At 40.8% G+C, this 23,839-nt stretch overlaps 1 protein-coding gene across 4 annotated transcripts in view; it reads right to left on the bottom strand.

Annotated features, from left to right (window-relative positions):
• Positions 1–23,839, bottom strand: part of DCLK1 (doublecortin like kinase 1) — a 382,755-nt gene that overhangs the window by 134,762 nt on the left and 224,154 nt on the right. For all 4 annotated transcript variants that reach the window (XM_066582756.1, XM_066582763.1, XM_066582790.1 and 1 more), the window contains exon 5: positions 20,522–20,638. In XM_066582756.1, coding sequence (XP_066438853.1) covers positions 20,522–20,638 — 117 coding nt within the window. The remainder of the gene's footprint in view (positions 1–20,521; positions 20,639–23,839) is intronic.

Here is a 23,839-nt window from a genome sequence, read left to right as displayed (position 1 = left end):
AAAACCCTATGAAAGGTGATTCAGATATGGAATCCGATGGTAGGCCCCCCCAGACCAAAGGATACTCTAAATTCGACTGGGGGAGAGCAAGGTCTGAGTACAAGTAGTCAGGGTTTTCCTCATGATGCAACTGGGGGAAAGCCCTTTAGGAAGCCCAGATGCAGATGCACCTCGTGTTGAAAGGAAAAGGACTGCGCTGTACCAAAGCTCATATACTAGCAACATGGAATATGCATGGCATGAGTCTAGGGAAATTGGACATTGTGAAATGCGAAATGATAAGACTTGACATGGAAATTCTTGGGATTAGCAAATTGCATTGGAAGGGTAATGGATATTTTCAGTCTGATGACTTCATATTAGACTATGAAGAGAAATGGAGTAGCTTCATTACAAACAAGCAGATCTCAAAGGCAGTAGAACGTTTTAGAACAATCAGTGACTATATCATAGCCATCCGGATATGTGGTAAGCCAGTGAACATCTCAATCTTACAGGTATGATGGATGTCAATGAGGAAACCATTGAAGGTTTTATGCCGAAGTCTAGAAAACTCTAAACAAAGTACCAAAGAAGGACATCATTTACATTATGGGCAAATTGAATTTCAAAGTCAGCAGCCAGCCAGAAGCAACCATCACAGGAAGATTTGAGTTTGGTGAAAGAAATAAAGCTGGTGATCACCTGATACAGCTCTGCCAAGTAAATTGGCTCAGGATAACAAACACATAGTTTATGCAACCCAAACGCCGACTGTACATATGGCCATCTCACTATGGCCTCCATCGAAATCAGTTTGATTACATTCTGTGTAATCATTGTTGGCGAAGTTCAGTTGTTACAATAAAAACCTTTCCTGGCACCAACTGCGGCACTGATCAGAAACTACTTACAGCTAAGATGAAGATTAAAGGAATACTGGATAAAACATGTTATCACAGCTATCAACCGTTCCACACTACAGAAACCGAAAGCATTGAAAGAAAGCCTAATTACTCAGACATTCCTCTCTGTAACAAGACTGAGCAGTGTGGTCAACTCATCCCCTCCAAGGGGTCAACTGCCCCAATAACAACCTCTAAAAACAGGAGATAACAATGCAGCAGATTGCTTCTGATTGTAACAGTTAATAATAGTATTTTGTATGTGATAATTGGGGGCACCATATCCAGGCTTTTAGGGTTCCAATCCAAACATTGTGCGCCTAGGAAGAGCCTAGTAAAAGTGAGTCTTAATACTGGCTTGGGACATAAAGAGATGATGCAGTTTTGTTTTCTTAGAATTTATACTTTACAAGTAGATTTTATCTCCGGGCCTCATATAGTAATGTAGACTCTGCTTTAATAAAATGTGATTGACACTCTGACTCATGTTTTATATATTGTGTCTTTGAGGAAATTATTTTCCCCTGGTCCCCGCATGCATCGGCTTTCTACTATTGCTTTATTTTTCAACATGAAATGAAGTATTTCTTTAAAACGTGACATGAATACACATCCAGGTTTTTCAAACTACTTATACAATCTGTACTCTTGGGCCCCTCAGTCCTGTTTAATCCTATTCTTTGCTGTCAGACATATAGTACTGACCAGTTCTGCTGCTGTTTTGCATTTTGCTTATGTGGATTTAACCGCACTGAATGGGGCAAATCCACATGCAGCCACCAAATGACACGTCAATTCATTTTCATTTTCTCCTACCATCGACATCGTGGAACATAATGGAATGTGGAAACCATATGCATTCCAATGCAGATCACTGCACAGAAACTGCACAGGCATTCTGCCATGTGAATGAGGCCCAAAAGAAAAGCGTACTAGATGTCAATCTAAGGAGCCTGCTGGAAAGGAATGTCTGGCTCTGTAGACTCGGTCTCCATTTGTAGGCTACACTTTTGGTAAGGAAAATGAGTAACTCAGGGCAACTTTCCCCAGCAAATCAGCTGTTGTCAGATGGTTTCCATATTAAAGGGGCTTTCCGGGACTAAATTATTGATGATCTATCCTCAGGATAGGTCATCAGTAATTCCTCAGTGGGGGTCCACTACTTGGCATTGTAGTGGCCCAGACTTTGGAGTCCCTCATCACTTTAATTACCTCATGTGGTGTGTGTAATTGTGTTTGTGAGTGCCTGTCTGTCTTGTGTAATAGAGGAGACAGGAGGTGGTTTTGTGTAATGTAAAGACTCATTGTCAGGTCAAATGTGTGGCATTGTGTATGTCTAAGGCCGCCTGTCCATGTGTGAGTCGGATTTCGCAAGCGGATTTCCACCGCGGAAGAACATTAGAAGTCATTGAGATTTATCATAGGACTGACTTCAATGAAAGCTTCAACACGTAGACTCACAGCAAATTGCGGCATGCCGCAATTTTTAATACACAAGTAGAAAATCGCAATGGATTTCCGCTCATGGATAGCGGGCTGCGTTTTCCATAAGCATCCTATGGAAAGCATTTCATGCGTGATTCACATGGGGATTGTCACCGCGGATCACGCAATGTAAAATCGCCCATGGACAGGCGGCCTTACTTGTAGATGTCTGTATGTGAGACACCCTACCCTGATGTGTCACGTATGTCACCCCCAAAAGCAGTCCTGGGATAGGGTAGAGGGCTTCACCCAGAATCCCCCGGGGGTTAGCTGGAGGGGAGTTTATTACTAGCTGCGCAGGGGTGTAGGAGAAAGAAGTAGTCAAGGAGAGTCAGAATGAGGAAGAGGAAAAAAAGAGTGTGAAAGAAAGTAAGAGCAGTAACCAAGTGTTGAGCCTAGTCTAAGCCTAGACTAAGAATGGTGGACAGAGAAGGAGAGCCTCGGTAACCAAAGAGTCTAGTTCCATTCCACTTGAAGGAGCATACCAAGTGCGGGCAAGACCTCACGAGTCCTGGCAGCAACAGTCAAGCGCCCATTGTCAACTGTGAGTAGAGTTACCGCTGAAGAACAGCAGGATAGGAACCACGGGAGTGCCAGCTTAAGTTCCCTTCATTCTTCCACAAATAAGGTTACTTCAGCATCACTTAAGTCCAGAATGTCTGAGAGAAATCTGCCTAATTCTGATTTCTGTCAAATAACCAACGTTTAAGCTTGCTGTCATAGCAACTGTTAACAGACTGTGCTCAAGAGTTGAGTAAACTTTATATCCTTGGTTTACCATAACTTCTGATGTCTGGATTGTCTTCAATTTTCATCATTAACTTGATTAAGTTAAAGGGTATTGGTGCCTCGAACGCTCATTGAAGTTTATTTGCAACCAGCATGTATCTGAGCCAGGCCGCAGCTGATCTACAGAGCGAAGCAGCAGAGCCACCCACGACAACCAGCTTCTAAACCCCACTGTCTCCCTCACCCGGTAAGGTCTGCGCTAGGTCACTATAGCATCTCCACTGATCAGTTAATTGAAGAGTCTGCGGTAATGCTCAGTCATGTGACATTATGTTCATCAGTCACATGGCATGAGAGCAGCTCAGTCCCATTCAAGTAAATGGGATTGAGTTACTATATAGCAGGCACAGCTGCTATACAGACTGAAGTAGCTGTGTTGCTCCCCCAAGCACTGCTGTAACTTCCATGAGCTGATCTGGAGAGCTTCCGAGTGGCAGTCCCTTGCTGATCAACTATTGATAAGCTATCGTGAGGATAGGTCATCGATAGATTAGTCCCGGAAAACCCTTTTTAAAGGAAATAATCCTGATGAAGGCGCTGGTTCAGTCCCACAACATGTAGTATCAATAAAGGATATTTTGACGGGTCTTGCCTTCTTTAAAACCCTAAATCAGTGTCAATTGGATCTGCTCTTTTTGTGCTCCCTCTGACCCATATTAAAGGATTTGCATGTGAAAAGACAACCCTTTAAGTGTATGTGGGCAGTCCTTTTAGGCTCTACAATAATCATTACGCTGTGTATTACATTTACCTGGACATTTTTCTTTTACTTCAGAAGTTATATAACATCTAGGAAAATCTGGATACTGATTAGACAACATTGTGTTCTATGTACAAAGTGGTGTTTAGACTTTGCCTATGGATGATCGTATATTAATCCCATATGCTTGCCTCCCACCTTCTCCAGAGCAGCTGAAGATCAACTCTACATTCATCCATATGGATACCGACCTGATATGAACTGAGTGGATGTGCGAGAACTACATGTCTTTGTACTGCATCTCAAATGTTATTTATGCCATGATAATCACATTGGGAATAAGCCTAGCAGCAATCATATAGCAGATTTCCTCGCCTTATTCTTATCTAACTAAGACTTTATAGGGAATATAGCCACCCCATATCATAATTTTGCAGTCCATGTCGGCAGCTCACAGCAGGAGCCGTAGTGGAGAATTATAGCTGCATGTGGGCATTTCTCTCCATTATACTCTATAGCAGTAATGGGAACCTTACCCAATTATGCCCCCCATGTATTACGCACTTACGTCCTACATTTACATCCTACAGATATGTCATAAATGTCTTTGAGTGGACTACCCCTCTAACATGAATATACTATTATGACAAGTGATCCATGGGCTTACTTTGCATGGGCTTCACACTGGCAGTGTAATTATATAAGACAGCGCAAACAGTACCATTAAAAAATTGCATATTTTATTTTATGCTAAAACATCTGAGCTTCAATGAACAGAAAATGACTGGTAGTTTTCCTCCATCATCACTGAGTAAGAAAATGGGTAAAGAATCATTTGCATGAAACAAACATCATTATGAATCATAAGCTTCTAAATGATCATAATGTATAACTGTATACATTTGTTATAATTTTATTGTTTGTCAATATGGTCAAATATTTCCATTTTTAATAAAAGTACATGGTTTGAATTTGTGTTTACAAATAGTTGCATTATAAGCTACCATCATATACTTCAAACAACAGCCAAATTCTAGAAGGGGCAACAGGGGCAACTTCCACAGGACCTCCTCTATCTACCACTGACCATGGTTGGTGGCACTCTTACCTCTCTCTACCACTGGCCGTTGGCATCCTCCTGCATTTGCTCATAGGGCATGAAGATGTGCTTGGCCAGTCTTTTAAAGAGACAGTGTGTGCACCCAGCTTTCCCAGCCATTCCTGGGCTATTTCAGTCACCTTCCACACACCCCCAGAAGGTGAATCATAGAATGGTAGAGTTGAAAGGGACCTCCAGGGTCATCTGGTCCAACCCTCTGCTCAGGTGCCTGAGCCATAGGTTCCTAGTGGTTCTATGAAAGTGTATCTGTATCCTGCTCGATTGCCAGTTTTAACCCTCTGCCTGACGACCCAGATTTCCTGAACTTTCCTGTTCTGACCCTGCCCCATGAAATTGACTATGCTTTGCCTGAACACTGCCTATCCTAAACTTCTGCTTATTTAACAATGTTGTTTGAACACCGCCTGCCTTGACCCCAGCCTGTTATAGACTCCTGCTTGCTTGTCCTTTTGGTCTCATTCTCCAATACCTTTTGAACCATCTGGTCCAGCTGTTACTGTACTGAGACTACACCTGGGGAAATTACTTGGGGGTTCCTGACAGTAAAGACCAGATTCCTCAAAAAAGGGGTTAAAGGGTGTAGATCAGGAAACCCCCAGCGCAGCCCCCAGGAGAAGTCCAAAGCCAAATCTGTCAGTGATCGAGTGGATCCATGCCCCACTGTGTTACACAGCCAATAGGGGAGTCCAATGTCAAGGATCTGAAATCCAGGTTAATCCAGAGAAAACGACAATTCCAGTTAGCAAGAGATGGCATCGAGTTTGGAGTGACAACTGCTATGCTGTAGATAGGTTGGCTGCTAAATTAAGCAATGTATGGAACTGTTACTTGGACCCAATATATGATGCCGTTACTATTGAAGTGTATGATGGTATTATGATATATGTTATATAGTTCGATATTTTGGCCTTCACATACCCTATTCCAGCCCTAGCGTACAATATTAAAATACATGTCATTACAGAGTTTCTACGCTAAGTGAAGAACACTACTAAATTGCAATGATTATTCAGCAGGAACTATCTAATAAAGATAAGACTCATCTTAAGTATAAAGTCTGCTGAAATGATTGTTTTCATGTTTTAGAAATAATTTTTGTTCAGCTTAAATTAAATCTTTCATTTAGCACATCAGTGGTGTACAGCCGAGCATTAAAACCCATTTCCCAGTTTAACTCTCTTCAATTTATTCCTATTTTAATCCTTGGGGTTTTTGCTGGCTCGAGAATATTCAGAAGACAAATGAGCTTTTGTCAAGCTGTGGCCGGCGTTATTAACAGCAAGTCTCACACTGGGTATTTGTTTTTGTGGAAAAGGCGATGTCAGTAGTAAGGAAGAAATATGAAAATTGTGGATCACCTTAAGGAGGAGCTATCACCATCTTCTCCCCTAAATACTAATCATTGGGGAGTGGAACGGTTTTAGATGTGACCCTTAACATTAGCTTTTTATTTTATAAGTTGCTACATGTTGCTGATGACCCACCTGAGGCTCAAGCAATATGTTGGGTTGACCACTGCTGCTGCATAGGAATCATAGGCTACCTTGCCTTTGTAAATTGGGAATTCCAGAATAAGAGGTGTCCTGGTTCTACTTGACCTTTAAGACAGTTCAGCCAACTATATGGCCAACAACTATACTCTTCATAAAGCTAAAAGCTGTACATATTATATAATGTCACAACATCTATTATAGACTGCAGGAAAGGTGGTTTGTCATAGCTGTACAGACAAAGAATAAGGTTTTATTCACACTTGCAATATGGTTTCATGTATGGAATCTATGATGCAATCCTGGATCTGTTGCACAACTAATACCACTGGCACCCAATGGACCCCATTGACTCATAAAGGGGTCATCTGGTTCAATTGTAGCATTGATCTGATGGTCAGAATAGCACTGCATGCTCTCTGTTCTGGTCCAGTGAACATGGAGGAACATGACTCCACTACATCTATATGTCTTAATAATACATATGGACAGGGGTCTTCTTTACTTTGCAATAACAGCCTATCACTTAAAGCTTATCACTCACAAGTGGGACTCACTAAATACCCTTTTAGCTGCATCTGCATTGGCTCCATGACCTTTTTAATTCTTTTAAACACCCTTACCCATTCTGCTGCAATGGCTTCTGTTATTTACAGAGCCTGACATTAGTCTAATGTCCAGTCCAAAACATAATATTGGCCATTGACTGTTGAAACGTAGCTGCTGGACCGTACGAAATAAAGTCTTTTCTACTTTTGCTAATTATGCACCATGGATGCTGCCTATTTTTTATTATTTATAACGTCAGCCATTGACGCTGAGTGGTGGAGACTGGGCACTTGACAGTAGACTAGTTTCAAGCTCCATAAGTAATGAAAGCCAATTGGCCAAATGGAAATAAGTGTAGACCAAAAATAATAATGGCAATGGAATCAGTTGGAACACGGCTGTAAAGGTCAGCAGCCCATCCTGTAATGGTCCTTTTCAACTGCCAATTCAATGCTACGCTTTAATTTTTGCACCCCAATAAAATGAAAGGGGATGCTTGTTTCAAGAAACAGGATCCTACCAGCGTAAGGTCCAAGCAGTAAAGTGCTAGTGATTTTTGCTATTATTGCTACAATATGTTGTGTTATGGTTCTTGATAAGTTACATCCAAATCAATCTAGCACAAGGCAAAATAATAAAAAGTCAGTATGTGCCCGAGGACTACGATCGATCAGCACAATGAGTCTCTCCACCAATGTAAGACACTACGTCATGATGACAACCATTATAAGTCAAGAAGAGCCGAAGGGATTAGTTGGATGGCTTCTTATACAATACTAGATAATAGCATAGTAGGTGTATTATTACTTTCATAAGAACATCCGGAGAGGTGAAGTTGACGTCAGCTGTGTAGGCGGCACAAAGCTCCATGTTTATGAAAACATTTAGTATACACCAACTTCACGGTCCCCAACATTTCTCATAGATAAATAGGTACATCCTTTATTATATAATTTCCATATTTCTCTCAAGAGCAGCATTAAATGGTTAAATAACCAGACTCAAGAAGATGGTATGCGACATTTTAGTGAGTTTAATGGGGCGTCACCAGATTTCATTAATTTGCTTGTATGGTTGACTTTACTGCTTTGTAATCAATTACATAAACTCCTACACACACCATCTATTATTCCTACATAGTAAATAAATGAGTGTTCGGCATTGAGAGTAGCTCTAGACTGTAGAGTACCTGTGGGTGTCTTTTATGCTGATGGACATTCTTAATATATTACTATAACACCCAAAGTACCAGCATAATACAATACAAGCCAAAACGTGATTAATATGAGGACCTTGGCTGCAAAATACAAGTAACTGCTTTTGATTTTAGAGCTATGAAATGTGTCTCCTTGTTAAAGATGAATAGAATTTCTCCTACATACTTTTATGTATAAATATACCGGTATGCCATGTGCCACTGGTGATTTGGATGTAGCAACACTGGCTACATAGAACCCATCTTCACCTATAGCAGTCGTCTTTCCTCAGAACTACAGATGGGTTACTCTTTAGCTTGACTCTTTGGGCCTTTTTCTTCTACACAGGAGTGATCATTGCTAAGTGAACGGAGTTGGAGCGAGCCGGAATTAATTCCTCCCTGCCTGCCCCACAGTAAACAGGCAGTTGTTTATAGATGAATGACTGCCTGTTTACACAGGCCGATTGTCATAGAATCATAGAATGGTAGAGTTGGAAGAAACCTCCAGGTTCATCTGGTCCAACCCCCTGCTCAATGCAGGATTCACTAATTTGTCCAGTTTTGGTTTGAACACTTCCATTGAAGGAGAACTCACCATCTCCCGTGGTAACCTGTTCCACTCATTGATCACCCTCACTGTTAGAAAGTTTTTTCTAATATCAAATTTGTGTCTCCTCTCTTTCAGTTTCATCCCATTGCTTCTAGTCTTTCCTTGTCCTTTGATTTGTATGCCTGCATGATCCAAAGTGTTCAGATCATGCAGGCGTTTATACTGAATGATTACCGTTCAGATTCCCAGTGAGAATCTGAATGATTATTGTTTGGTGTCAATGCGTCCCCTTAACACAATGTGATATCATGGTGTGCTGTGCTATCAGGGTGGTTTATTTACACTTTGAATTACTTTACAATGGGTAAAGATAAGAGAACAATACCTTTTTAATGGGTCACAGTAAGATCATTTTCTGTGCTATCACAATCAAGGTAAAATGTGTCCCATCTGTAACAGTGTCTCCCAATACAAAGATATCAAAGATAAAAAATATCCAGTATAGCGCTTTACGGGATGAAGTGTATCTTTCTGCACCATAAAGGTGAAGTTTTATTGCAACGCGTTTCGACCCTGTGGAGGGCCTTTTTCAAGATTTTTGTATGCTTGAAAAAGGCCCTCCACAGGGTCGAAACGCGTTGCAATAAAACTTCACCTTTGTGGTGCAGAAAGATACACTTCATCCCGTGAAGCGCTATACTGGATATTTTTTATCTTTGATTTCTGTTCACACTGGGCTCCCTGTCACTGGGGACCCCAGATATCCAAGCAGCTCTCCAGACAGGATTGGGAAGGAAGTTTGTCCAACTTATTCACTTATAGGCTGTCCCGGATTTGAAGGTACTAGTGAGTTAACCCATCACAGGGCTACTCACTTAGTGCTGGGTAAGTCATTTTTCTTTATTCACTGATTAAATCATTAGCACTGCAGGAGCGCTATCACTGATCCCGACACCACTGTTATTAATACAAAGATATCACCAGGAGTTATAGTAGACCCGAAACAGTGTAACTACCAGACATCTCAAGAAACATAGATATGAAGCACATATCAACACAGTGAAAACTCAAATTGAACTAGGAGCTCACAATTAGATGGCAGGGCAGATGGTGATTGAACCTGATGATGAGGATGAAGATGAATATAATAAAATTTATAATGGAAACTGGAACAGATGGTATGGAACCAAAGTAACAACTAGAGAAATGCTGACCCTATTTGACATTGTCCCTCAACCCCAGACCCCACTATCACTAAACAGCCCTAAGCTTTCTGTTAATGTTAAGATGACCCTGTCTAAAACACCATCACTGAGAACAAGAGCCTAAAGAAGCTAATGCTAGAATGACCTAAAGCAAACAGAAAGTAAGAAGGAGAGAGTAGACAAACCACAAACTAGAAAACATAGTCTTAGGGATAATTCCCACGAACAGATTTCTGTGGCGTTTCATGAGGTGGAAATCCACGGTGTTATCCCGCAGCTATTAGTTTCTATTGAACCTAATAGCTTTCTGCCTTTCAATGTTCACACTGCGGAATTCTACCGCAGAATTCAGAGTGTGAAAGAAATCGCGGCCCGTTCTAATTGCTGCGGAAAAACGCGCGTCTGCCTTCCATTGTGGTCAATGGAAGCCGTCCATCATGCAATACTTCCACTGTGAGCACCGCGGAAGTATCGTGTGATTATGCGTCACCACCCACCGCGTCATCGCCCACCACTGGCGCGTAATGTCCACTGTGCATGTGCACTGGCTCACCAGACGGGACTCACACGGCGGATCCGGAGAGGTGAGTATTGATATTTTACATATAATTTTTGTAGATTGTTTAACATACAGGCAGTTTTTTCAAAGATTAAAATATGTACTTCTTTTTGTTTTAGTATAGGACATTATTCATTTATGCATGGAATAGAAAGTTTTGCGTGTAAACATAATATACACATTTATTATCGTTTTATGGTTATCTATATTTAGTTTTAAATAGTTTTAAGACTACGATCATACAGTGTATAGTAAATCAGTAGGTTGTGCTGGCCAGGAATCATACATTCTATTCATTTATTCAAATAACCTAGAAATACACAGACATTGGGATATGGATTATTTTTGTTTACATTATTGGACATTTTAATTAGACTGGTTATTTTGTTTCTTCCTCATCCATATTGCTATGAATTGATTTTTACATGTATAGGGCAGATTTACTATTGAAAATGTGCAACTTTTCTGGTGCAAAGTGCACCATAAAACTATCTTACATGGTCTGTACCACATTTATCATGTGTTTTTAGACATTTTCGGACACTTTTTATGACTTGGCTGACAAAGGGGCATGGCTTTGTGAAGAGGGGACATGACTTAAATGCAACACCCTGAGCTAAAAATTGTGCCAACTTTTTGCACAATTTTTGGCATAAACTAACCCAACTGGTGAAATAAAGTGTTTGTAAGGCCTCGGTCACACAGGCTTTTTTTTGCGCGATTTGCGGATCGTATGACGGATGCGCATCCGCAAATCGCGTGACCGGGGCCGAAGATTCACCAAAAAATCTGCAGCTAGCAGCGTTTTCGGCGAAACAGCTCAGCTATTGAATGACAGCTGAGAGCTGCCTCTGATTGGTCCCTGCGCTCAGCTAATCAGAGGCAGCACTCACTCACCCATTCATGAGTTCATAAATGGGTGAGTGAGAGCTGCCTCTAATTGGTGAGGGCTGTGACCAATCAGAGGCAGCCCATTCAGCAGGTGGGGATTTTAAATCCCCGCCTGCTGAATACCACAGAGAGCAGTTTAGGAGAACTGCCGGCTGGACGCGGCTAAACTCCCGCTGCAAGAAAAAAGTGAGTATACTTTTTTTTTATTTTTACACATTTTAGGATGGTTTTCAGGGAAGGGCTTATATTTTTAAGCCCTTCCTGAAAATTCATCCCACGCTCGCCGGCAGCCCATTGCTTTCAATGGAGCCGGCTGTATTGCCGGCTCCATTGAATTCAATGGACGAACATCGTTCGTGGCAGAGGAGAACGATCTTAAGTATATGTTCTCAATGGGGTCGGCGCCGCTGCCGCTGGCACCATTGAGCGCATATATAGAACACAGCGATGCGCAGAACGCAGATAGGCGCGTTCTGCGAATCGTTGTGTCTTATAATTTATTGCACATCTGCATAAAAAGCGGACATGTGACCGATCCCATTGCGAAGCATTGGGTCTATATATGCGCGGATCGCATGCGCATGCGCAAATCGTGCGAAAAAACGCCCGTCTGACCGAGGCCTAACTCTAATTACTGTATTAAACAATATTCCCAGTAGTAAATCTTCTACCATTATGTTAGGCTCTACTCACATCTGTATTGGAGGCTTCCTTCAGAGTCTCAGGTGCAGACCCAGGATGAAATGCTGGATGAAAGAGTCCTGTATGCAGGAGTTTTTTGTCCAGTAAAAATTCTGGCCAGTTGCTTAAATTGAACACACCCCATTATAGTCAATGGGGTATGTTCCAGACAGTTTGGGTCCATTATGAGACGGATTTATTCATCCAGGTTATTTCGTCTTCCTGCTCCCATAATGGAGCAGCAAAACAGAATCCCTAGTGTAGATGTGAATTTAGTCTTAGTTGTTCACTCAGCATTAAAAAGTTGCAATCTCCTTTCATTCATTTTTGAATTCCCTGATATGCAGTTTGCAACTTGTTCTAAATTTCAGACCTTTTTCATGCGGGGCTGTCCCTCCCAGTAATACATGCTGGTTGTGAGGTCTGTATCATATAGGAGCATAGCAAGCATCATTGCTGTACTGATTTACCTTTTTATACCCAATACTTGCAGAAACTGATACTGTAGAATTTATGATTCCGCCTCCCTCCCCTTGTGGAGTTTGCCAAGTATGTTCTCCTCTGTATCTCTCTGAACACACACAGTCTGTAGGATTCAATAATTTACTGTTGCAGGCTACCTTGTGTCTTCTCTCCTCTCTGTACTCTGATCCAATACAACCTGTGCGATCTGCCCTCCCTGAAGGCTTGGATGCTTTCCTCCCACTCCACACTGATCTATTGTACCCAAACTCCTCCTTGTTGCTGTCTAAAACTGAAAGGCGGAAGGAGAAGAGCAAAGTATATGTCAGAATAAAGCTGGTTGTATGTAGTGACCCAGAATGGTCACCACATAGTGTTGATTCAGTTCTGGGAAAATATGATATAAGTAATATGTGTCTTCACTGATTTCTACACTGTAATAGTTTCAATCTTTTTACTTTTTTAATGTACTGCAGCTGGTGGTTGGAAGATGATAGAGATCAATTTAGCAGCCTCAGTGATTCAGCCTTTTTCTTAGCCACCTATCTCCTGGTCGATCAGCTCTAGGCTGCTAGGAAGAAACAAAGTTATAAAAGTAGTTGCAAAATTCTAGGAAGGTCTGAAGAGAGACGAAAGCAGACTAGGTGTAGTGACAAGTGAGCAGCTAGCTCAGGGGTGTAACTATAGCGGATGCAGAGGATGCAGTGGCACCCGGGCCCAGAAGCCTTAGGGGGCCTATAAGGCCTCTTCTCCATACAGTGAGGCCAGTACTATGAATAAAGCATTACAATTGTTGCCCCTTTAACAGATTTTGAATTGGGGCCCAAAAGCTTCAAGTTACACCTCTGAGCTAGCTGGTATAGGAAACAGAAGCATCAGTCATTTTTCAGGTTCCAAAGTTTGGGTGCCAAGTATAGGTTGCAAGATGTGTCCCAAACATTTCACAATTTTAGGCTGCAGTACTTTTAGCCACCACCTCAGAATCTGAATATTGTGAAAGTAGACTGCCTTGGACATTACCCTAATATCACCTGGATGTACAATAAAAGTGAGTTATCTATTACCCTGCCTGACTCCTTGGACTCTCTTCTCCTGGAGAACCACTGTACTGCTGCATCACACCAGGGAGCAGGAACCAGCTCATAACATCAATACCCCAAATTTTCACTGTAGTGTAGCCAGGTGGGAGGAGGACACTTGCCATCATGACACTAACCTCCCACTCTGGGACACTACAGGTGAAGGACTGACACAGTCTCTACAGCAGAGTAATAGTCTTTAATGAAGACTGTTTATAAAGTTGATTAATTTTGCGTTTAGGAAGCAAGTTAAAATTTTGAAAAAGGACAGCGCACCAAATATGACTGTAGTAGCCTTCAAGATTTTGGATGAATCTGGCTTTAGGAAGTCCTTTTTGCATCTCAGTTTATTGGATTTTCACAATCCAACAGGTGTCAGACCATTTCATTTTCTGTTTTTGATTATATGTATTAGAAACTGTATTGAATTTCGTAAAATCATTTCCATCTTGCAACATTTTTATTACAGCTTGGTTTTGAACTACAGCTGGTAGAGATGTAGCAAGCTTCAACTTGACACTTAACCCATTATATACCATGATGCAGAGCAAAAATAGTGTGGCACCATCTTAGTCAGAAATTTTATAATACTCTTGTATAAAAAAAAGACAAAAGTATTATGTAGGTGATACCATTATTGACTAGCCAGCAAATATTAAATATGCAACCTTTCGGGGCTACTTAAGGCCTCTTCATCGGGACTTAAGTAGGTATCAATAATATGTTTGTCTTTTCTTTACAAAAGTGTTTAATATTATATAACATGATGCACACAATTTTAAACTGATGTTTTAACACATAACATGCCATTGAAAATGTCAAGTTAAAGTTTGCTTCATGTGATTGTTCTCAGTAAAAGAAACCAAGTAATCTTGTAGATATGATACCTTTTAATGGCTAACAAAAATATACAATGTTATAGCGAGCTTTTGAACCTCCTTGGGGTTCTTCTTCAGGCTTATGGAAAATCATAGCATGTAACATATAAAATATCGAGTTAGGTTTACTTTAATTGTAAGCTCAAACTTGTTTATTTAAAAACCCTATTTGTGTGACCACATCATAAGATCTAGCTAGAGATACAGAAACCTAACATATGTAATACCCTGTTTCCCTGAAAATATGACCTACCCCTAAAATAAGACCTAGCACGATTTTTCTGGATTTTTGAGGATGCAGAATGGTTTTTCAGGATTTTTGAGGATGCTTGAAGTATAAGCCCTACTCAGAAATTGAGCTCTAGTTACAGTTAATAAAAAAGACAATAAAAAAGCCTACCATCCGGGCTACGGACACCAACCTTTTTTATTTTATCTTGTATCTTCTACCCATTTCTGTCATTTTGACACCTTAGGGGGGAAAAAGGGAAGACTGAGTGGGAACCTTCAGATACTATCTAAAGAGGGAACTTAAAAACAGCATAGCTCTCTGTGTAGCTAATATGTGTTATATTGGAGCATTTTCTCCAAGTCCTATCCACTGATCTTGGATATGGCATAACCTTATACTCATGTTTCCTTTGAGAAATCTCTAAGAATAAGTTTGGGAATGGGCGAGCAGCTCTGTATATTTTAGGTGGGGTGACTATCCCCACTTATTTCAAAATCTCTCTGTATCCCAGGCTCTGTCTAAAGCAATATTTCCAGGACATGGGCTTAGTAGTCCACCATTATCTTTAGGGGACACTCTAGCCGTATGCTCTGGGTCTTGACAGTAACAAGGATCCATCAGTAGAGATTTTGATTATGCCACGCTCATTTCGCAACAACCTGCCGAAACAGTTACCTCCTCCTTATTGATATACTGCCAGGACATTGAATTTCTTGTCATTTGAGTCGATTGAGACCTCCCCTATTTCTTAATGCTCCTGATGATCCACACAATGCAGTGGGGAAACGCATTGAGCAAAAACGAGCAGATATTGTAAAAACGATTGGAGTTTTTGGGTCTCGAGCAAAAACGAGCAAAAATTGAGTAAAAACGATTGGAGTTTTTGGGTCTCTGCATCATATTGAGCACTTATGACCCACGAAATCAGTGCTTATATCCTGCCGATTCTCATGAATTTGGAGAACCTGTCGAGTCCCGTATAAATTCTGGGGGTGCTCGGTTACAGGTCAGAGACTTTGCATTGAGGTTAAGCAAAAAACTCCTATAACTCAAAAATAAACACAGTTGCATGTATTAGATTCATTGTCGATCTCGGAGCTATTACACAACAGTAATTAGCTTGAGGATTAATCTATAGCTGAAGAATTGACGCTTCTTCCTAGAGCTTGATCCATAATATTTTTGTGTCCATCCTAACACCGCTTTTGGTTCAGGATAGGACAAAAGTGGATTCAAATATAACAGCTCTCACACTAGGCCACGACGCTTTAGACCTGTGGTTCCACAAGAATGCTCTAGGACCACAATATTCGCGCCGGTGGACCTTCTATTTTCGAGCAACTGCGTTACATATGTCCTGATATACAGTACATTTTTAAACGTTTTCGTCATTTGTTGTGCCCTTATACGTTTTATTTTTAAAGAAATTCCTAATAAATCTATTTTTCTTTTAAAGTCACCTCTGTGATAGGGCTATACTATATAATTTGGAGACTTTTTTCTGTACTGCCTCCTCTGTGAATACACACTACCCCTAAAATAAGACCTAGCACGATTTTTCTGGATTTTTGAGGATGCAGAATGGTTTTTCAGGATTTTTGAGGATGCTTGAAGTATAAGCCCTACTCAGAAATTGAGCTCTAGTTACAGTTAATAAAAAAGACAATATAAATAGTGTCCAGGCAGCTATACATGTAAAAAAGTAAAATCTATTGGAGCAAAAATTAATATAAGACACTGTCTTATTTTCGGGGAAACAGGGTAACAGTAGAAAGTTATAGTTTAGAAATGCTTTTCATTTTGTTTTACCTCATTTTTGCCCAAGTAGCCTGACTACTGAGACACATTAGTCATAACGCCTCTGGTTACAACATGACTATTGTATAAACACTGCATTAAAAATGTAACCCACTGTGTGACCATGGCTTATGTTATTAGTTACTCGCTTTGTTAATATTATATTTCAGGATGCTTTAGTCAGCAGTGCCACAATGAATGCATAAATCATTCGGTTGAATAGTGCGTTGTGGCCATGACACAGACTATAACAGCCAGTGACAATCATTGTCATTGATAGATTCAGCCCAGGCTTCTTACCTGAGATTTTTGTTTATGACTCAGTAGAAATGTCTTTATTCATCATAGAAGCTATACGTGGGGTCAACGAGATCTGTAGGACACAACTTATCAGAAGTGGCAGTGTCAATTGATGTAACCATTGAGAAATAAGGGGATGGATATAAAGGGGTCATTTGAAGCTCCGCTGCCCCATGTTACATTCTATAGCAGTATTTTCAACTATCATATGTCATTTATAGTACTGATCTCCTCATATGGCACAGAGCACTGGCGTAACTATAGAGGATGCAGGGGATGCGGTTGCAACCGGGCCCAGGAGCCTTAGGGGTTCATAAGGACCCTCCTCTCCATATAGGGAGCCCAGTACTATGAAAAAAGCATTATAGTTGGGGGCCCTGTTGCAGGTTTTGCATTGGGGCCCAGGAGCTTTAAGTTACGCCTCTGGCACAGAGGTCCCTTTTGGGGACCTAATGCCCAGGTGTGACCATAGCCATTGCATTCCTAATAGATAGTCCTATGGTTCCTTATTCAAGAACCATCAGTTTATTCGGCAACCTATGTAGTCATTGTCTCTGACCTGATTCATCTCCAGCACAAGATCTGCAAAGATGTACAGTAGCAGTAAGTGTAATTCATCTATTCAAATGACCACATCTGATAACAGTTGAGTGACAAGTCCCTGTTAAATCTGGGTTATGGTCTTGCTTTCCGATCTCGGTTAGCTCAACTAGGATTGGTGATGTGGTGGATAGGTTGGGTTTCCAACAGTTTGTGTATTTCTGGTTGGTTCACTCCATCCCGGACTTGGAAATATTCCTCTTACAACAAATCAAACACTTGTATCCTTACTTGATGATAGACATACTTTAGCTGATATATCTATATTTGATCGCATGTGTTATGCAGTTTAGGTGGTTCTGGAATCATCACCAAATCTAACTTTACTTGCACCTACATGCACCAATGTGAGGTAGACCTGGGTGAGGAGCTTCTAACCTCAAAATACATTAATTGGCAATTAATTTGACCACTAAGTTGTTGACTAATGTGTCGATCATAGAAGCGGGCTATAAACTTCTAATGAACTGGTACTTGACACCTCCCAGAGATTGTCCTGTATGTTTCCTGGGGGTATCAGGTCTCTGTTTTTGGGATTGTTGGGGGAAGGCACTTTTTTGCACATTTGGTGGAATTGTCCTAGGCTCGTTGCTTCTGGATTCAAGTTTACTCTTTAATATTTACCATCGCAAATTTAAGTTTACGCAAATTACTTTAGGAGGCACTCCTTAGCAAGTTGATTTCCGATATACCTAAGCACACATTTAGATGGGTCTTACTATGTTTTCTGTCTGCCGCATAGCTATTACCCACTCCTGGAGGAAAGCATTGGTTAGTATTAACCTTGTTAAACTCAAATTGTCCTGGATAATGGTCAATGAAAAGGGAAGAAGTTTTCATGATAACCTGGGCATCCTGGCATCTATGCTCCCTCACCCTGCAGTTGTAGAACCGCACAGTCCTAGCTCAGATTCTCACAGTAAATATCAGTGAGTCTATTAGTGCCTCTACCACTCCCCCTGTTCAATTTGTTCTCATAACCGGAAGGGTGGTGGGGGTGAACAATCCCCTCCCACTCCCTCCAGTTGGTTAGCCCAACCTCTCCCCTTTCCTTACATCTGCCCTTTCTCTGTCTGTCTTCCCATGTTTCTTGTTGAGATTACGTCGTTTTCATATCTCTTTTAGTATAAATAAATTGCATTACTGGGAATTGTAACACTCTACAACTTATTGCCTATTTAGTTCAAACTATTCATTTGGCTTTGGTCCCTGCTGTTACTTTGTTGTTCGCACAGTTTTGTATGTTTTGATCTGTTTATGTAAACAGATGTCGGTTAGCACAAAGTGTGGTCACACAGTGGGTTACATATACAGCAGTGTGTATGCAATAGTCATGTCATAACCAGTGGCATAATTACCAAAGTATCCCTGAAGTCATGTTATCGGGGCCGAAATTAGGTGGAACAAAAGAAAAGTATTTCTAAACTGTAACTTTCTATTGTTACAGTATATTATGTTAGATTTCTGTTAGGGCTGGTGTCAGCACATCAGGCATGTTCCAGGACGTCCATGGCTTCCATGCCCTTTAACATTGGCTCTCCACAAGTTCCAGCAACCCCATGCAAGTTGTGGGATCCCCAAAGCATTAACATGCTCATTTCTACAGCTCAGTGCTTCTCAAAGCATTGATAAGCAGCTTTTTCCCTTCACCTACATGTCAAGGAGAGTTTTTCTCTGTCCCTCCATAGCAAGGCATCAACACCATGAAGCACAGTGCTTGCAGAGTACTGACACCCTTGCTCCCTCGTTGCAGCCCCAGCCTCTGCTCTCTCCTGGTAGGCTTTAAAAACAGCCAGATACCCAGCACAGAAGCACAAAAAGATGACCAGCAGCTCAGTATTTAAGCAGGACAAACAAGTATCGGTAGATGAAGCAGATATATAAGGAAAACACATTCAAGTAGAGGAAAGGATAGACACAGAGAACATAGGGGAACACAGCCCAATTTAAAGAATGAGTACCACCTCCTTGGATTAAAGAAGGCCCACAAGGCCTTATTGCCTAAGGGCGCACAGACCTAGAGCCAGCCCAAGTTTCTGTATCTCTAGTTAGAGTTTCTGATGTATTTCTGACTCTTGATCATGAGTATAGGTTTATTTTTTTAAAAGCTGCTCTTAAATCTCTCTACATTTAAAGGATCAGTACCAACACCTTGGATTAAAGAAGGCCCACAAGGCCTTATTGCCTAAGGGCGCACACAGACCTGAAGCCAGCACAGATTTCTGTATCTCTAGTTAAGAGTTTCTGATGGATTTCTTCTGACTCTTGATCCCGGATATTGGTTTAATTTTAAAAAATCTCCTACAAAAATCAATCAACCAAACAATATAAAATATAAAACAATCACTGCAGTAAAGGCTATTTACACCTCTGCTTGCTTGTTTTTAATCTATGTGTTTTTGTAATTGCTTTTCACTAACCATTTCCGATTGTTTAATTTCTATTCTTGTATTTTTTCCAAGGCAATACAGTCTGGAGGACTGAAATCTTAAAAGAAGTCCTTAATCAGAGTAAACTGAGGGGTTGCTCTTCAGGCTAGATGAGTAGGACACAGAGAAGAGCAGGGAAAACTGCTATTACAGAGGGTTGTATGACAGTGCCAGCGAATGGTGGAGGAGATCAGCTCTATTCAAAAGTGAGGGGAAACTGAACCAGCAGCTACTCAGAGAAAGAATGAGATACATAAAGAGATAACTGTGTAGTATTCAGTGGGTGTGGTTATGCTGCACAGCCTCTGAAGGTGGAGGGAGTAGGGAGAGCTGAGCTTATGCCTATTCATGAGAGAGCAGCTGATCATTGCTGGGATAAGTGCATCATTTTTTCGGAAGGCACTTAGTAAGATATGTGTTTTGATTTTACATACACAAAGGTTTCCATAACCTTTAAGACACCCCTAAAGGCTAAAATGTCCAACAGCTATTATAAAAAGGAAATTGATAAGAAAATGCTGGATTCTTTTCAAAAAGCAAATTCCAAATTTTTATAGCAAACATGTACAGTTTGCTGTACAGTATAATGGTTATTATAGCAGTAAGAGTTGTTAGGAGTACTTGGAAATATGTAGGCACCTACCTGAGCTGGTTGATGCAGGGGATTTGCTGCGCCGGGAAGGTCCTGGACTCTTGGTTGTACTTCTACGTGGTATATTAGGAAGCTTGGTATAAGAAGTAGATTTTACAACCCGACATTCTGAAAAAGAAAAATTTATCTTGAAATGTATGTTTTTTTAAGGAACCATTTAAAAGGTTATCAGGGTGAACTTGTCTGATCTTACGTTAAAAAAAAAAATCACATGACCCACTAAAGAAAGGACAAAAGATATACTCAAAAGGTTGGACAGAAGATAGAGAAATCAAGTGTACACAAGATTTAGGAGGTTCAGAGTCAACTAGTAGACATTTGTCCTAATTTTACTTATTGGAATTGGAAATCATGAAGAAAACCCTGTGGGATACACATCATAACATTACGTTATGTATTTAAAGCAGTATCAAAGGGGTTATTACAAGATGGCATCCCCTGTTCATATGCCCAATGAGGGCATATAAACATCACAGAGCAGGGTCTCCCACTCTGGTCCCCTTTATACCCCAGAATGGACAGAAATGCAGTAAGAGCAGCTCCCATTCTGGCAGACCTTCTGACATCCTGTAGCTACAGAATGACCATTTATGTCAACGGTCATCCTGTAATACAACATTTCTTCTGCAGCAGCCACTGCAGAAAAATGTCAGACTGACTGTCAGCTAAAATGTCAGCTGTTTGCCGGGGGTGCCAAGAGTAGGATTCTGGGCAATCAGTCAACCACCCTGCACCCTATATTCTCAAAGGGGTTGTGTATTTTAGCTTGTAAAATGCAGACAAGGTCAACATTTCAGTTGGTGTTTCAAGCATTAAGAAGTCCAGGTTCATTCATTGGTGAACATAGGAGCAAATTTGCTTAGACTAGCATCTTATACACCAGTCTAAGTCCAAAGTGCCCTGGAGTGTGGTGTGGTAATTTATTAAAAGGTGCACTGCTCTGCCCAGTCCATGTGCCAGAATGTGAATTCTACACCAGCTATATGTAGTCTTTGGCATAAACCGGGCTATGAAAGGCCATGCCCCCGTTTTACTAATCCCAACACACTTTTAAAATAGTGGCAAGCAGGGCATAAAAAAGTTAAAAACTGTGAATGCTTTGAGGCTGGGAGAAGAGGATGTTGGTAACAGTGAACACTATCAGACATGAAAGACATCTCACTGTGATAATATCTATACAAACAACCAAAACTTAAAGGGACTGGGTGAGATTTTATTTTTCATGTTAAAGGGGTTATTTAAAAAAAATGGTCTACTTCATTTCACAAAAAGCACAACTATTTTTTTGTCTATAAACATCACTGTGCAGCTCAACTTTAATTTAACACAACATAGTGGTTAGCATTACCAAAGCCCAAAACTGACTGCCTCCATTGAGACAGCAGCACATCATTTGGTAAAAGACCCCGGAGCTCTTCAAAAGTGAATACACCAATCCAGGACAGAATAAACACTTTATTTATAGACATAACAATGTGTTTCGGGACCCTTTGTCAGGTAACTAATGACTTACCTCACTAAGGGTCCCGTTTTGTCTCACTATAGCTTGCTTTATCTGCGCTGTAAATAAAGTCTTTAACCCCATAAGGACATGGGCCTATTTTGGGCTTAAGGACGCAACGATTTTTGGCAGATTTTCATCTCCATTTTTCAAAAGCCATAATTTTTTTACTTTTCCGTCGACGTGGCTGTATAAGGGCTTGTTTTTTGCGTGGCAAGCTGTAGTTTTTTTATCGGTGCCATTTTTGGGTACATTGACTATATTGTAAAACTTTTATTATTATTTTTTTTATAATAACAGGGAGAGAAAACGCATCAATTCTGCCGTAGATGTTTTTTGTTTTTTTTACAGCGTTAATCATGCAGCATAAATGACACAATCTATTTTTCTGTGGGTCGGTATAGTTACAACGATACCAAAATTATATATTTAGGTTTTTCCACTTTTCTGCAATAAAAAATTTTGGAAATCTTTTTTTTTTCTAAATTGCTGCATTCAAAGTTCTGTAACGTTTTTATTTTTCTATTCACGGAGCTCATTTTTTGCGAGACGAGCTGTAGTTTTTATTGGTGCCATTTTGGGGAATATACGGTTTTTGGATCACTTTTATTGCATTTTTTGGGAGGCGGCGATACCAAATATGTGCCATTTTAATTTTTTTTTAACCTTTTTCTATGCTACTATGAGAAAAAGCATAACAAAAGGGATTTTTTAACATTTTTCTTTTTTTACCTTTTTTATTATTTTTTTTACGCTATCTCTGTCCCTCTGGGGGACTTCAAGCACAGCACTGATGATCGCTGTGATAAGGCTTAGCAGAAGTTCTGTCCTGCCATGCCTTATCGCTTATACAGCGATGATAGGCTCTGGCAACACAGGACGCCGGTATCTGGCATCCTGTTGCCATGGCAACAGGCCGGGCTCTCTGCGATTATATCGCGAGAGCCCTGCAATTTCACAGAGGGAGCGCGCTCCCCCTGTGAACCCTTCCCATGCCGCGATCTACATAGATCACGGCAGGGAAAGGATTAACAGCGGGAGGCCGGCTGACAGCCGGCTCCTGCGCTATCCCTATGATGTAAGGGTACGTCATTTTGCAGGAAGTACCCCTCTCCCATAACGTACCCTTACGTCATGGGGAGGGAAGGGGTTAAACCTTCTGCCCCGGAGTTTGTGCTGAATTTTTAAGAAACCACTCGTTATATTAGTTGTGTTGCGTTATTTAAATTGTCTGTTATTTACAAAAGCTGAAAGTTTGTAAATTTGGCAAATGAACTTAATTTGCAATGAGGGTTGAGTAATTTGGCTTTCAACTGTATGTTTCCCAGCAGCACACTGCGTCTCCACTGTGCCCCATGTTCCTCTCTATGATCTCCAGTGCCTTGTTGAAGTGGTCATGAAGTTGTCAACCTCTCTATCCCTCTTTGACAAAACAGACAGAACTGACTGCACCTTTATAAATGACAGTGCGCCAGCGTACATTAGTGATCAGCTGGTCTTACTGATGGAAGACCCTCTGATTGCTTTGTTATTGCTGCCAGGTCAGTTTACAGGATGCAGAGGTAGTCAGGACATCAAAACTAATACTATTAGTACGGAAGTACTCGAAAATCGCGGCGCTCGATCGAGTAATTACTCGAAACGAGTAGGTCGCTCATCTCTACTATTAATACAAAGTAATAAAGCCCTGTTCAGAACTTGTTATGGCCTTCATGCAGGGGTCCTATTAGGGTTTCCATTTAAAATCACTGAAAGGCGCCACTGGATGGGGCCACAATGGATTCTCTGTTAAAAAGAATAGTGCAGTC

Source organism: Eleutherodactylus coqui, chromosome 1, assembly GCF_035609145.1.
Source record: "Eleutherodactylus coqui strain aEleCoq1 chromosome 1, aEleCoq1.hap1, whole genome shotgun sequence".
Taxonomy (NCBI): Eukaryota; Metazoa; Chordata; class Amphibia; order Anura; family Eleutherodactylidae; genus Eleutherodactylus; species Eleutherodactylus coqui.
Note: the sequence above shows the minus strand (reverse complement) of the source record. Positions and strands in the feature narration are given on the sequence as shown.